General features: G+C 38.9%; 1 protein-coding gene across 1 annotated transcript in view; it reads right to left on the minus strand.

Moving 5' to 3' along the window:
* Runx1t1 (RUNX1 partner transcriptional co-repressor 1) overlaps positions 1 to 9,272 on the minus strand; it is a 111,004-nt gene extending 101,732 nt beyond the window's left edge. The window contains exon 1 of the mRNA XM_087190593.1: positions 8,210 to 9,272. Within this exon, the coding sequence (XP_087046719.1) occupies positions 8,210 to 8,216 (7 nt within the window). The 5' untranslated portion in view covers positions 8,217 to 9,272. The remainder of the gene's footprint in view (positions 1 to 8,209) is intronic.
* Between the last annotated feature and the right edge of the window lie 5,764 nt (positions 9,273 to 15,036).

Here is a 15,036-nt window from a genome sequence, read left to right on the forward strand (position 1 = left end):
AACTGCCATCTATTAATACCTGAAAAAAGTGACTAGATGGGATTTCTGTGTTTTGCCCAAGCTTGAAGGGAATTTCTGTCTCTGTCAGCTGCCCACCCTGCTCTATTTTTGTGCCTACCCTTTTCCCGTTCCAGTAATCTGCTAACTTGGAAACCAGATAATCCAACTTAGAATGATGAGACAGAAAATAAAGAGCCTAAAAAAGAGAGAGCCTACACCATGCCATGGAATCAGCAAGGCAGCTAATCATTCCTACACTAAAGACAGAGAAGGAAAACGGGCAGAGGATGTAGCTCAGTGGCGCTATACCTGCCTGCCTCACAAGCGCAAGGTCCTGAATTTGATCCCCGGTACCAGAAAAAAAAAAAAAGACAGAGATGGAAGGTCAGACAGACACTAAGATGCCTCGTTCATGGTGACACCACTAAGGAACTGACTTTCTTGGGGCTTGGTGTTTTTGATCGATGGTCTCATAAAATACAGGATATTAATTGTTTATGATGTAAAGCCAAGTCTCAAAGCTAAAAATAAACATGTTCCCTACAAATTGATCACAAAGAAAGCAAAGCAGGAAAATCACGACCATTCAGATTAATAAAAACAAAAGTCTTAAACAAGTAAACAGAAACAAATGGGCCGGGGCTTAGAAGAAATTATCTGCCCTCTGGAAAACGGTATACAAAAGTTCAATTCCCCAACAGGTTTGGGTAAAAGGTTTATTAACAGTGACATGACAATGAAATGTCCTACACCCAGAACACATGACCAAAATATAGATGAAGATAAAAATAAAAGAGAAAGACATTCCTCCATGGAGCAAATAATCAGTATCAACAAGAGGGATTTCTTTCAATGACATTCTTTAGAATGATGGAACAGCTGAGGTGGCAGTGTAGCCTGTAATCTCAGCACTCAGGAGGCTGAGACAGGAAGACCAGGACAGCCTCAGCTACACTATGAGTTCAAGGCCTGAACTGCATACCAAGATCCTGCCTCAAACAAACAAACAAATTAGAATGATGGAATGCAGAAAAGGTTTTGAGAGACTAATCTCACCTACCTGTTTCAATTTGAGACCTTATGTTTGACAAGCTGGGTTTCGCTGCTGATTTCTATCACTCTCTGTGTTTCATAAACCAACTATTATGAATATTCTGGAAAATTTAATAGAAAATGAACACTTAATACAAAGTTTAGTGTTTTCTAAGGATAAACATTGCATTTCTGTTCCTCTAATGTATTTTGTCCCTGGACTATGCAAATGTAACTAATGTGGGAGGGGGAAAGAGAAAGTAAATGTCAAGAGGGCTCCAAGTGGAGTGTTACAGTTAACTACCGAGTGCCCCACTTCGGATACAACTACAGTAAGCATGCCCACCCACCTCAAAGGAGAGCAGCGTCAGAGACAAGGCCTTGCTGCTTCCAGTCTTACCCTCGTGGGGACAAATGCTAAGCAAACCTCAATGTTTACTACGCTTTCCTCCCAATCACCTGAGACAGAATCATCACAGCAAACAAGTCCCAAGGAGCGCAGTGTGGTGAAAGCATGCAAAGTCACAATCTGCTCAGAGCAAAGCAACTGTCTTTCTCACAGTTCCAGAAACTTAGGACCCAAATCAAAACCATCCCAGTTATTAAGAATGCTGTTTATTTCACAGAACTCTTTTAAGACTCCCGTTAAAGTCAAAACACATGATAAAGAAAACCTCTCATACTCCTTCAAGAGGATTTTGCCTATCTAATTACAAAGCACTTAAAGCCAAACTCTTCACCACAATATCATGCTGCCCTAGGTGTTTTCGAAGGTATTTTCTTCCATGTGCATCAAGTATTATGTGGGCAGCTAATAAGCCATTCAAAATTAAGAGAATCCTTTTGATAAAGCAAGGCAGGCTACACTTAATACTTAGCCCTTAAAAGGAAAATGTGGGGCCAGGGATTTAGCTCAGTGGTTCCTCTGCCTGCCTTACAAGTACAAGGTCCCGAGTTCGATCCCCGGGTACCAAAAAAAAAAGGGGGGGGGAAATGTGGAGACAGAATAAAACCTTCCCAAGAAAGATTCTCAAATTTTAACAATCAACTGCCTTTTCCCCCTCCTTCCCCCTTTCCCTTCCCCTCCCCCTCCTCCTCCTCCTGGTGGAGAAAGTGGAAAAGACACCTGCTTCAGACAGTGCACTCACCCTGAGTGGAGACAGCAAGTCTAAGCGTTCCCAGGGCAGAACCGTGGATACTTAGCACACTCACTACCAAGAAACCGGACTTCTTATTTTTAACAGTTTGGTCAGTGTGTTGAATATACCATTTCCTTTCCAATTTTCTACTAACTGAAACACACAAAAGCATCCATGAGCTCCTGACCAACAAAAGATACCCAGAACTACCACATTCCAAAAGCCAAGAAAGGTGATGTTTTAATGAACCTGTACAGCTTTGTCAGGGAGTAAATTTATAACTTCTACTATGCTTTTCAAAATAAGGATATTAGCCTCTTGATGCCCATTACTTTCATACTACCCTTTCAAGAGGAGTTAGAAGTCACAGAATTGGAACATCCTAACCTGCTTTATCCGAGATGATTCTTGATGATTAAAGCCAATACTTTTTCCACCTTTATCAGCAAAGACCACAAGTCTACCTTCTATGCTACTATACTTCAAGTTCAAACATCCCCTTTTAAATGTTCCATCTAGTCTGCATTTCAAAAGATACTCCCATAAGGCCATAACTTATTCAACTCTCTCTCAAAAAAGAAAACAAAACAAAAAAGGAATGAATCCAAAGCCAGCAGACAGATCAGGGAATCCCATTTCTGCCATTTAATTTTATCTATGAGTCCTCAGGCAAAATGCTTCATTTATCTGATCTTCAGTTTCAAATAGATCTCAAGGTGACAAAAATAATTTACAGAGAGCTGTAGTGAAAATTAGAAGGTGTTTGTTTTGTTTTTTGGGTACCAGGGATTGATGATTGAACTCAAGACCTTGCACTTGCAAGGCAGGCGGTGGAACCACTGAGCTAAATCCCAGGCCCTGAAAATTGGAAGGTGTATACAGCACCTAGCCCATGGCCTGGTATATACAGGCTTTCAATAAGAGGCTGCTCTCAGTATACTATTCGAGATTTATTCTGTTCAGAGATGGCAGTTATATATTCCCTTTGAGATTAAGAGGATTTCATGATTCCTTTGATTGGAACTCTATGGGTTGAAAAACATAATTAAGCCAGGCATTCTCAGAAAGTACATTTACATTAATATTAATTAATGCAAACAGCTGCTTGAGAAAGCCAGCCTGATAAACCTGCATCTTGGTCAGGTGTGAAATCCTATTGTTCTCAAGTTATGAGTCATTTAAGTTAATGACTTATTCTCCTAGATATGATTAGCTACCAAAGAACTCCAATCATACACAAAGAAATGGCATTCAAGAAATATTATCTCCAACCATCACACACAGAAATTAAACATTTAATAAAACAAAGAGTAAAGGTCCTTAGTATAAGAGCAACAATCTAAAAAATGCTAAGTTACACATACTAAGATGCAATTTGGAGCAGGTAGGAGACAGGAAGGGTCTCTTAATAATCTTTAGGTTAGCCACTACCCACTCCTTCCCTAGGACCCTGACACCTAACCAAGTAGGCACCTCACCTCTGGGTTTCTTTACCAGTTTCGTGTCCAGGGCCTGCTTATTTCTCTACCTGGAATATGGAACTGAAAACTGAGGGTACAGAAGGACTGACTCCCACATTCTGGGCAACCAGCATGTCTATGACCTGAATTTCCTTATTACAGTAACTTCTTGGTTGTCTTAGCATACATTTTTTTTCTGTTGAATATTCTGGTAATTAGCTAAGTTTAGTTACCTAATTTCCAAACCATTATAAAACAATTCTGATGGTCAGCTTTTCCAGTAGGTCTTGTGATCACTGTTACAGAATTTTCTCTCATATAGCTCTACAATACTGAGCCAGGAAAGAAAAAAATATATTAGTACAATTCAGGACTGAAAAGACAATAAAGACTGACACTAATATAGTAATATGATTTAATGTAAATCTGAGATTTAGAACCAGCATAGTAAAGAGAATAGACTGGGTTGGGAGGCTGAGACAGGAGGATTGCTGCAAGTTTGAGGCCTGCCTGGGCTACATAGTGAGTTCAAGGCCAGCCTGAACTACATAGTGAGACCCTGTCTGAAAAAGCCAATTCAAAAAAATAAATAAAGCAAACAGACTAGGAAGATCTTCTCACTTCAATGAACTACCTGAACAAGTTTCTTAAGCTCTGTAAGCCTCCGTTTCTATGTCTCTAAACTAAACATGCTTGCAAAATAAACCTTCCAGCTCTAAAATGTATTTATTTTTCTGAAGATTCAGAAGGCTGTCTGGAATATTACAATTACAGAGTCTTCTCTGCAAATATCAATTATCAGTACAGTGATGAGATAGTTAATAAACAGTTCTAAGCCCAACAAGCAAATGCTTACTCTAGGGAAACAAATTAACAATTACTTGCCTTATGAAACCTTCAGAAATTATAAAAAATACTTCTCTCTCAAAAAAAAAACCTACAATAAACACAAATTTTTCAATAGACCATTACCTGCACAAGAAGATGCCCTGCAAAAGTTTCTAACTCAAGCCAGGTATGGTGGCACATGCCTATAATAATCCCAGCACTCAGGAGACTGAGGCAGGAGGATTACTGTGAGTTTAAGGCCAGCCTGGGCTACATGACTTGAAAGCCATCCTGAACTACATAGTGATAACCTGTGTCTCAAAAAAAAAAAAACAAAAAAACACACAAAAAAATCAAACAAACAAAGTTTCCAACTATTATTTAAATATATAGAACTAAGAGGCCAGGTACTTGGATATATTAACAGAAAATAATTTAAAAAGGAACAAGTACCAGAGTTTAAAGGGAAGTTGGCACTTCTGAATTTCTGCTCAAAGAAGAAATGAATGCATAATCTACATTCGTAATGACTATTTACACCTTATATAGTTTTTTTTAAAAAAGGCTGGCATGAGATTTGTTTAAAACAGCAAAGAGTTAGCCTAACAGGATGGCAAACCAACTTGTAAGGTAAAACAGTGTTAGTGAATAGCATGCAATGTTTTTATTCTTGCATAACAGCATTTCGATGCATCTATTAAAATATACATATATAACCAGGTGCATTACCCAAATGTTCAGTTACGAGGGACACTAACAGTTGTCTGTCCATAGCAATTTCATTTCTATTTTTTACACAAATCATCGCTTGCAAGCATTGATGTTAAAAACAGAAAAACAGTCTAGTACACAGTGGCTATAAATGCCAAATCAATTTTCAGCAGATAATAAAGTTCATGTTTTACAATCAGCAATGCACTGTTTTACTACCCAAAAATGTAAGCTAATAATATATAGCTCTACTAAATGGAAAATGCAGATATGCTGTTAAAAAATGGGCTGACTGTGAGAGGGATGGATCATTTCTGCAGGGACCTTCTTAAAGCTATGTGTAAGTGTTTTGAAAATATCACATGATGTGGCCATGTGTTAAAAATTATAGCCAGTTAAGTTCTCTGCTAAGAAAAATATGTGGGCAATTTATGAAATGCACTCCAGGATGGAGATGTCTTAAGTAAAACCAGATTTTGAAAACAAACCCCCTCCTTTTTTTTTCTTTTGGAAACTTGAACTTAAAAAAAAAAGTTCCAGGCACATCTGGAGAGCAGGACCATTGAAAAAGGGTGGTCTGACCTAATACTAGCCATCTTCTGAAAGAACAGCACTATTTCTGGGCTACAGGGACTGTGCTCACTTGTTGTCCTTTTAAGGAAACAGTCTGAAACCATTTGTAGGTCAACATATGTTCTTTGATAATATTATACCAAGATTGATAGAAATAGAAATGTTTCAGAAAGCTGGGAGTCACCTCCTCCTGAAACAATATAATGCCTGAAGTCCCCCAGCCTACTACTCATAAGAAAACATTTCCTTCTCTTAAACACAAGGATATAGTTGTTACAGAAGTGACAGGCAGCGAAATGATATTTCCTTACAGTGAATTAAATAATTTTAAAATAGTTTAATCTATTTCTTCACAGCACGCATAACCTCCTTTGCTATCAACAGCTTTAAAAAGGGTATTTTACCAAGATAATTCTAGGAAACCTCAAACTAAGACTTTTTCTTCATTTATCCACCCAAAAGATTGGTATGTCTAAATGAGCATGGTTTCTGTACATCTGTTTCTAGGGGTTTCCAATTTTATAGGAAAGGCCCTAGATCTGAGAATTGTTCCATCAAGTCTAAGACAATCAAGAACAAATTCTGACACTTGAACTAAAATAAAGTGATATATAAAAAAGTAGTAAAATAAAAACAAAAGATATCAAATTATACAAGTTTATTCTTCTCCATCTAATGTCTTGAAGTATTAAAAACTTCCATTAATATCAGTATATATATATTAAAAATATATTAAGAGGTGGTACATCTGATCATAGAGTTTAAAAAGTACAGATGGGTGTCAAAAATAGCCAAGTGTCAGATCTGCTCAAGTATCCCCATCCTGGCACATGCTCATAGTCACAGCTGTTGATATAGTCTCTGTATCCAAGTACAAGGTTTCCTAACACAGTTGATGAGAGAGAGAAAAACAGTGCTCACACTTCAGCTACTGCTGTAGAACCAATCAGATATTAAGGACTGAACACTAAAACAAAGTTACAATGACTCTAAAGCCTTAAATACACTTGAAAGCATTTTAAATAAGATGCTTTGAAACTTACTTTAAAATCATGTAATTAGTAAGGAGTAGAAAGGGTCTTAACTAATCTGTTTCACCTATTATCATCCACAAGTAGCTTTGGTTTACTGTGTGTGGTTTACTAAAATAACACATTCTTCAAGATGCTGATAGATAATTTAACGCATTAAAAGCATAAAGACAATGAACATTTGAACTATGATATTAAAATCACATAAAACTGTGCTCCAATATTCCAGGGAAATAAAAAACATAAAACTTTGACACCAATTCTATATTATATACCCAGTACACATTACCTCATTACTTGCATGGTGCATATAAACCAAGATGAGAGCTTAAACAGTTAAAATGACCTCTCAAAGACCTCAGTCATTGTCTTTTTTGTAAACTGATTTCCTCCACAGCTCAGCTACATACAATCCTATCCTACTGAATAAAAAGTGCAATTCTATCACAAATGCATCTTTTCTGCACCTTTATCAATAAGGATGAACTACAAGACACATCCTAAGGGGAAAACATTCTTCCAACAACTGTCAATACCTACACACAACTGTGGTTGCAGAAAACTGGCAGATAATGTTTCAAAACACCATCTGTGAGGTGTACAAACTTTGTGGCCAAGCACAGCCTCTCCTGCCTGTCCTACCCAAATGATCTCCACAAACAGGCAGCTGGAAATCTCTATGTGCCCTTTTTTATCTGGAGATGGGCTGCTCTCATTCAGCGAAGTGCAGCCCGTTCTTGAGAACAGCAAAAACAAGCCTTTCCCCCTCCAGCTCCTCCATAAGCAGAGCCTTCGCTGGCAAGGATCACAGAAACACTCTAAGTTCCAAAAATAATATTTTTCAGAGGAAATTGTTATACACTAAATTTCCAGGACCACAACAGCTTTACAAATTCAGCAGACATTTTTTTTTAATTTCAAATTAACAGATTTAGATTCTTTCCCTGATGACATGGAAGGACTATGATTTAGGGCAAGAATGCAATTCCTCTAGTTCCGGTGCTTCCTTCACTTTTTGTGACAGAAACAGCTTTTTAAAGAGTCCTTATCCCAGGATTTCGCCATAATCTGAAAACTCTCCATACATGAAATGTCCAGGATACAAGGTAAAGATGACAATCCCGAAATCCAGAACAGAAACAATACTTCTCACTGGGACTAACATCCATCAAGTAAATTGCCTGGAAAACATTCGCGGCTGTACTCTCCCTAAAACACACCTCTGCAACTGTAAAAGCCAGAGCTCCACACCCAGCACCCCTGTATCCTAGATCTTGATGGTTCTCTTTATGTCACCTTTCAATCACACCTCTGTCACCCCCAGCCTCTCCTGCTTTCATCAAATACAGCAGCTGCCCAGCAGCCGGTATTATCTGTGCATAATAAAAAGCTTCCTTCAGCGCAAAAACACAGGGAAGCGGCTGGGCTCACTCACCAGGCATCCTAGGGTCCAGCGTACCCGCGAGAGCGGCTCTGTCCTAGCAGCCCGCGCGTCGCGGGCTCATATCTCCTGTTCTGGTATGCGCAGGGCGGCTGGAAACGAGAGCAGAGCAGGCAGAGTGGAGCAGAGCAGGCAGAGGGGAGCGGAGCGGAGCGGAGCAGAGGAGAGGAGGCCGTCAGAGGGGCTGGGGCGGCATGGCCCGAGGCGGGATGCTGGGCGCGTGCGCCTGCCAGACAAAGACAGATGGAGAGCTGACACTCGGGATTGCACTTGGAGCAGAAATGTGGAGGATGACAGGCGCACATGTGGCCTTGAACCCAGCCCTGTCTATTCAGGCAGAACAATGACAGGGATGTGTGTGCGAAGTATCACAACCCCTGCTTCCCCTCACCCGGCCTCTCCCACTCTCTCAGCAAGTTCCAGGACACCAAAAAGCAGAAAGTGAAATGAGGAAAGATAAGCTAAATGCTGAATAATTCATTTACCACCACCCCTATCCCCAGAAAAGTTAACCCTTATCTTGCCAAAGGATGGAAATGCAGACCTGGCCCCCACCACTCCTCACAGCGAAAGGCTTCATCTTTCTATTTGAACAGACATAACTAAGAACAACGTTTTAAAAACAAACATAGCCACCAACCTCAAAGCTTGTTTATTGAACTAGATATCCCGAACAGTCTACAAGCATTTCAGGAGACGCTGCAGATTATGTCAGTTTATCATCCTGAACAAAGTATCAGAACCATTCCTTTTGTCTGCCTCTCAGTAGTATGTGTAAAATAGAACACTTTTTAGAAGCAGAATCCAACCACTTTTATTTTACTAGAGTGCTTTTAACCCCCTGGGATCCTCCCGTTGATATGCTCCAAACATTTTCAGCTTACTCTCCTCTACCTTGCATAGAGATCTATGGGAGATAAAAACAAAATCTTCATTGTAAAGCCTTTTCAATAGCTGAACAATCATGCCCTCCTGATTTCTGATTTTTTGCACACCCTTAAATGTTTATCCTGCCCATGAATCACACACACCCAGCCAGGTTCAATGGACTCTTCCCTATTAAGCTTTAATGGACACCATGATATATAAAAACTACGAGCCTTTGTTATGGTGCTTTATCTAAAGCTGGCTATTTTCTTCTCAGCAGTCCCTCTTTAGTCCTTTGAAAAACATCCTTGCCTCATAGGAGAAACATACGCCTGCTTGCCTGTCTTGCTTGCCTTTTTCTAAACACACAAAAATGCCAGGCAGAAGGAAAATGCTGTTCTCTTCTAAAATTCTTCCTCAGTGTAACACTTGCAAATCTTTCCTGGGTCTGTGTTTGTTTGTTTTAACAACAGGGCACATGACCAGGTAGATCTCTCGGGCTTTACCTTCCTGGTACATATTCAATGAACTATGAACACAGAAGCAATTCTACTCAGGATTCTGACTAGGCTGCAAGCTCCACGAACATGACAGATGGGAGCATCACCTTTAACTCTTGCTGTCCTGCAGTCATCGACATGTCCTTTGCTTATTCTACACTTTCCATATGCTCTTAGCTCTCGCTGGATTGATTTTTCCCCTACTTGCTGCCTTTAAGAAATTCTCAAAACTCATCTGGAACAGAGGCAATGATTCTGACTTCTACCTACTCACTCATCCTACTCCTCTCCCCAGGAAAGTGCTTCACAGCACATGCACGTACATCCCACACGCTCTGCACAGACCAAAAATATTTCAGCTTTGATAAATAAGCGTCAATCAATAAGAACTTCTACAGTCCCTCAACACTGCACCCAAGGAGCACTGCTTCAGCTGGTGAACCCCTCAAAAATCCATCACTGTCAGAGCCAACTTGTAAAAAGACTACAATTCATAATGATTACTCTGTTCTGTCACTAATAGTATACTGCACCCTATTTATGAGGCCAATCTTTTTGTTCATCTTAGTTAGATGTCACTTGTAATGAGGTTCTGTGTAATGGATTTCAGTTCAGTTAAGCACCAAGCTCAAACATTTTTATGACGGAAGCTTTATAGTGGGCATGAGTGTGATAATCAATTAAGTCCTGCTATAAGGGCCTTTATGGAACCCAACACCTTAAATCCATGGATTTTCATTTTTAAAGAGTCTATTTTTTAAAAAGCCACTCCATGCTACAGACCACTGATTTTTGTTTAATACTCTACCTATGTTAGAAAGGAAACATTTTCACAGTAGGAAACCCAAACTTTCATCAATATGCACGGTGAATCACTTCTGAAATAGAAAATCATATGACAAAAATGCAATACACTTTACGAAAACTGGATGATATCTGGTTTTAAAACTGGGTCTTAATATCGGTACACTGCAAATCCCCAAACCACAGCTCAGAAAATTGAACTTCCATATGCTGTGTGATTATGTATCTTTTCTATGTGTAAAAAGGCTTTTTAAGCTGTTATCTGACTACAGTAATTGCCACTTTAAATTGATCCACGTCAACAAAACCTGGATCCCTGGAGATTCTCACCTAGAAGTCTGATTGCAGAAAGCGCCTAACTGAATGTGTGTGCATCTGAGACTAGTTCAGCATTTCTTCAAGGGACTAGTTCCCTCCTCTCATTCTTTAATCCACAGAGGCAAGCAAAGTGGCAACTCTACTTGGCATTTCTCCCTGCACTGGGAAACCTGGATACACAATTCTGTAGTTACTTAAATAACTTTCCCTTTAATAAAAAAAAAAAAAAAAGCACAAGAAGCCAAGGTCTCTAACATCCAAACTGTATAATAAAAATAGACAATCAATAACATGATGAATGCATTTTTGTAGGTGAATGGGGGAAAAAATACACTTTGCGAAAGTTTTCCCCAGTACAAAAACACTGTCCAGCTTCACCATCCAAACATTCTTTATAAAATTAAAATATAGCCAAAACAATAACAAAGAATACATTAATGTATCACCACTGAAACATTTTATAGAATGGATATATATTCAAGACAATAAAAAATAATAACAATAACGAATAAATGACTAAGTACTTCCTAACATGAGCCATGTCAGCTAATGCACATCTTTTAATTAAGAGCACAGACCATTTTTAAGACCATTTTTTAAAAAAAGAGTTATCTAAATCATCATTCTCCAAATCAGGAAATGTAGCAGACAACAAAATGAGAGGCTCCTATAAAAATAAATCCATAAACAGGTTTCTGACAATGACTTCTGGTCATTCGTTAGAAAGGTATTACTGTACTGTATCACTCCAAGGTATTTCTCACTTCCAAAACAGAACAGCTCCGCAGCACCAAGTTTTCCTTTGTTCAAACCTGACTTAGCAAAAGGGACTAGCCATCCACTGACATTGTCTGAGTTAATGAAAGATCTCCATCCTCCTGAAGGGGGAATTTGAGTGAAAGCTTTTCCACAGGTCCTCTCTACTTCTCCCTCTGCTCCTAGCAGCAGGCTGTTGTGATACATTGTGATTGCACACAGTGGGTATTAAGTGAGTTAATTCAAAGGAGCTGAAACCTCATTGATCCTAATTGAAAGCAATACTCCCAACCAAATACTTTCCTACCCCATCTGCTCTGGCCTGCCACCAGCTATTCAATACAAGAGAATTAATAGTTTCAGATATTCTAACAGACCCAATAAAGGCACTCATTTAAGCAGGGCTGCATTAACAAAGTGAAAAAGCAAGGGCAAAATGGGTTCAAATGGAGCATTTTACTCTAGTTGGCTTTAACAAAGCTGAATAAGGCTTATTCTGACTTTTTATGTGCAAGACTTGATAAACTGAATGAGAAGGCACTCAATGACCAGCCAACGAGTGTTGATGAATGGTCATTAAGACCCCCTGCTCTTAGGGAGACTCTTCCACAAAGTGGCACACCAGCTTGCAAGGGCAGACTCACTAATGTCCAGATTTCTCTGCTTGCTTGTTCCACTTTCACTTTCAGACCACTGGCCACCAAATGAGGCTGACATATTGGAAAATAATGTTTTATGGGCGAGTGGTAAAAAATAAAATGGAGGCATTAGCTCTGCTTTCAAATTCAAATCTGCTAGTTTTGTCAGACCCCAAAGGTTTTGATTTTCCACCCAGCTGGAAGCTATTAGTGTTTTCTAAAGGCATCCCACTGACAGGGCAAACCTACCTAATGTGTGAGCTGTTGGGCTAAGGGAGATGGACCTCTCTGGATGATTTCCTAACTTCTCATCACTTTGACAGTCAATTAAATGGATACAACACCTAATAAAAATGTACATTAATCTGTTTCTGCTACTAAAAGACATCTGAAACTACATTAAATAAAGGCTGTAATAGATTGTCTCCTGACAAAGATAAATCCAATTATACTTTGTCTGCAAGAAAAACAAATGGTTTATGTTTTAGGCTACAAGAAATAGCCAACCACAAAGAAATGAATAGGGTAGAGGAAAAAAGGAATGAAGTTAAAAAGTTCATTGAAGCATTCCATCAAGGTAAGAGGTTATCTGTTATTTTAACTGCTTTCTATAAATGTCTGTTGCAAACAACTAGATACATTCACGCTATTTCCCTCAAATATTTCCTTTGGGAAAAATGATTGGCAAGCATTTGCACCTCCTCAACTTTCAGCCAGGCCCACAGACAGCAAGTACAAGAACTCTGCTTAAGTGACAAAAGAACAGGAGACCTGATTGCCACCTTAAGAATCTGAAGGGTGTATAAACATCATGGGGTCAAAGGTTATTTAGGGCTTTCCAGGACGGCCTAAGTGCTAGCAATAAGATGAAATGGAATGAAAGGAAACAGGCTGGACAGAGGAAGCCCGCCTTAGTAGGGGATTATACAGACATTACAGGGGCAGAAAGGCCTCACTGCTTGGCTCACTTGCGACTGGAGTGACAGTGCCCCCTCAACACAGTGGCCCATGGAGAAGCTGCCGGGGCAGTCACTTGCCCTGATCTACCAGGGCAAGTGGCAGGCAGAGAGGGAGAAGTCACACACCCTACCTACCCTTCACTTAGGACTCCGTGTTAAAACGTGGACTTGGGTCACTTCCATTTTTGAATCTCCACCAGTTAAAGTGAGTTAACGGGCTCTAAAACTGTAATTTGAAAATTCCAACCTTGAAATGTTTCAAAAAATAATGATTTCCTAAACTGGTAAAAAGTCTCTGACTTTTTTCATCCTCAATGTCTATAGATGGCTATGGAACAAAATGGTACTTGTATCATCCTGATGGGCTTTCAAGCAATATACGATTTTCAGCTCTAGTGGAAATTTAATTTTCTCTACATATGAATAAAAAGACATGAATTCAAATATTAAGTATGTATATTGCATGTATATGTATTTGTGCAGAGTGAAATCTGTTTAAGATAAAATATCACTTGCTGGAAAAAATAAGTTCTACATTCCTAATTACTATGCATTGTTTCTGACAAAGCCTTTAAAATATTACAATATATTGTGGTTTTGGGGGGTCATCAGGCCCTTTGATGATTGAATGTCATTACCTAAATGCAAACTTGAAACCTACTAATACAGTTAAATGTAGATTCCTCCATAGGCACTAACAAGGGGTTAAAATTTTTTTAAAGTAAATGCTCCTTTATTAAACCGCAAGGCTGAACACTAGCTACATTAACTCTCATCTCTTCAAATGAAAGCATTTTCCCATAAAAACAATCAGTCTTAAAAGTACACACTTGTATGTAAATCTGTAAATGAGTTACCATTTATAGTTCCTTCATTTTTTGTATAACCAGAAAAGTCATTCAGATAACATAGAAGACACCTAACTACTCAACCCTTATTCATTTGACAGGGACTGTAACACTATATGGAAAACCTTTGTTTCAATGTCACCACCTCCCCATCTTGACTAATGGCGAGTTAGTTTTGTTAAAACGCAAGGGTGATGGTGTATGCTCCAATGAACTTTCCCTCCTCTCAGCACCAGAGACAAAAACCCGCAGCTCCGCTCTGCGCAGGCAGCCATCTGGACAGCTTTCCCTCAAAGCCCAGCCCACACCACAGTGCAGGCAAAATTGGAGGGCTCCAGAGCTCTGTGGGGCTATTCATGACATACCAATTTCACATTTTCTGCTTGTATGCTTGCAACAATAAATGCTAATGAGGACTATGAATGACAATTTTAAAGACAATAAAAAGGTCTCCAAATCCCTTGCATATGGAGACACTGTTTTCAAAACTTCACCTTCTGTTACAGAGCTGTTGGAGCCTAAAGGAGAAGAAAAGAATAACCTAAGGAAAACAATAAGATGATCAAAGCACAACTGAATCCTTAAGAGTTCCAGAAAAAGCAATCCATGTAAGCCCAGCAAACAACACAGATCTTACCATCCCTAACAACAGCCCTATGAATGAGTAAGGTACCTTTAATCTCTACTATCTTTACCTTCTGTACACATGTAGCTTAATAAAAGCAATTCTTGCTAAACACTGATTATTTTTGAGCCTAGGAATTAGAAAGGAAGCCTTTGTCCAAAAATAAGTATAATCAACATCATCTTCCTCATCAATCATCATACATTGGCAAATTACGCTTTAAATAAACTCAAAAGCAAACTGGCTCTTTTCTGATAATGTCTATCCTTAATGCAATGGTTCTGGACAGTGAAATCATACATGATTGAGGATAGTCAGTAAAGGAAAGGTTATTCTCCTTTAAAAATGTTTCTGTGTTTTCTAAATCTTCTAAAATGAGCATGCACACTTTGAACCTATATGTTTATCTCTACACACATATATGATTTTAAATGCAATGGAAGAGTTGAACACAAATGTTATCGCCACAGTAATTTAACTATTTTACACAGCAACAAAAATAAAAG

This window comes from Heterocephalus glaber, unplaced genomic scaffold (assembly GCF_053883595.1).
Source record: "Heterocephalus glaber isolate CG9 unplaced genomic scaffold, H.glaber_assembly_v1.0 deba00001553, whole genome shotgun sequence".
NCBI lineage: Eukaryota > Metazoa > Chordata > Mammalia > Rodentia > Bathyergidae > Heterocephalus > Heterocephalus glaber.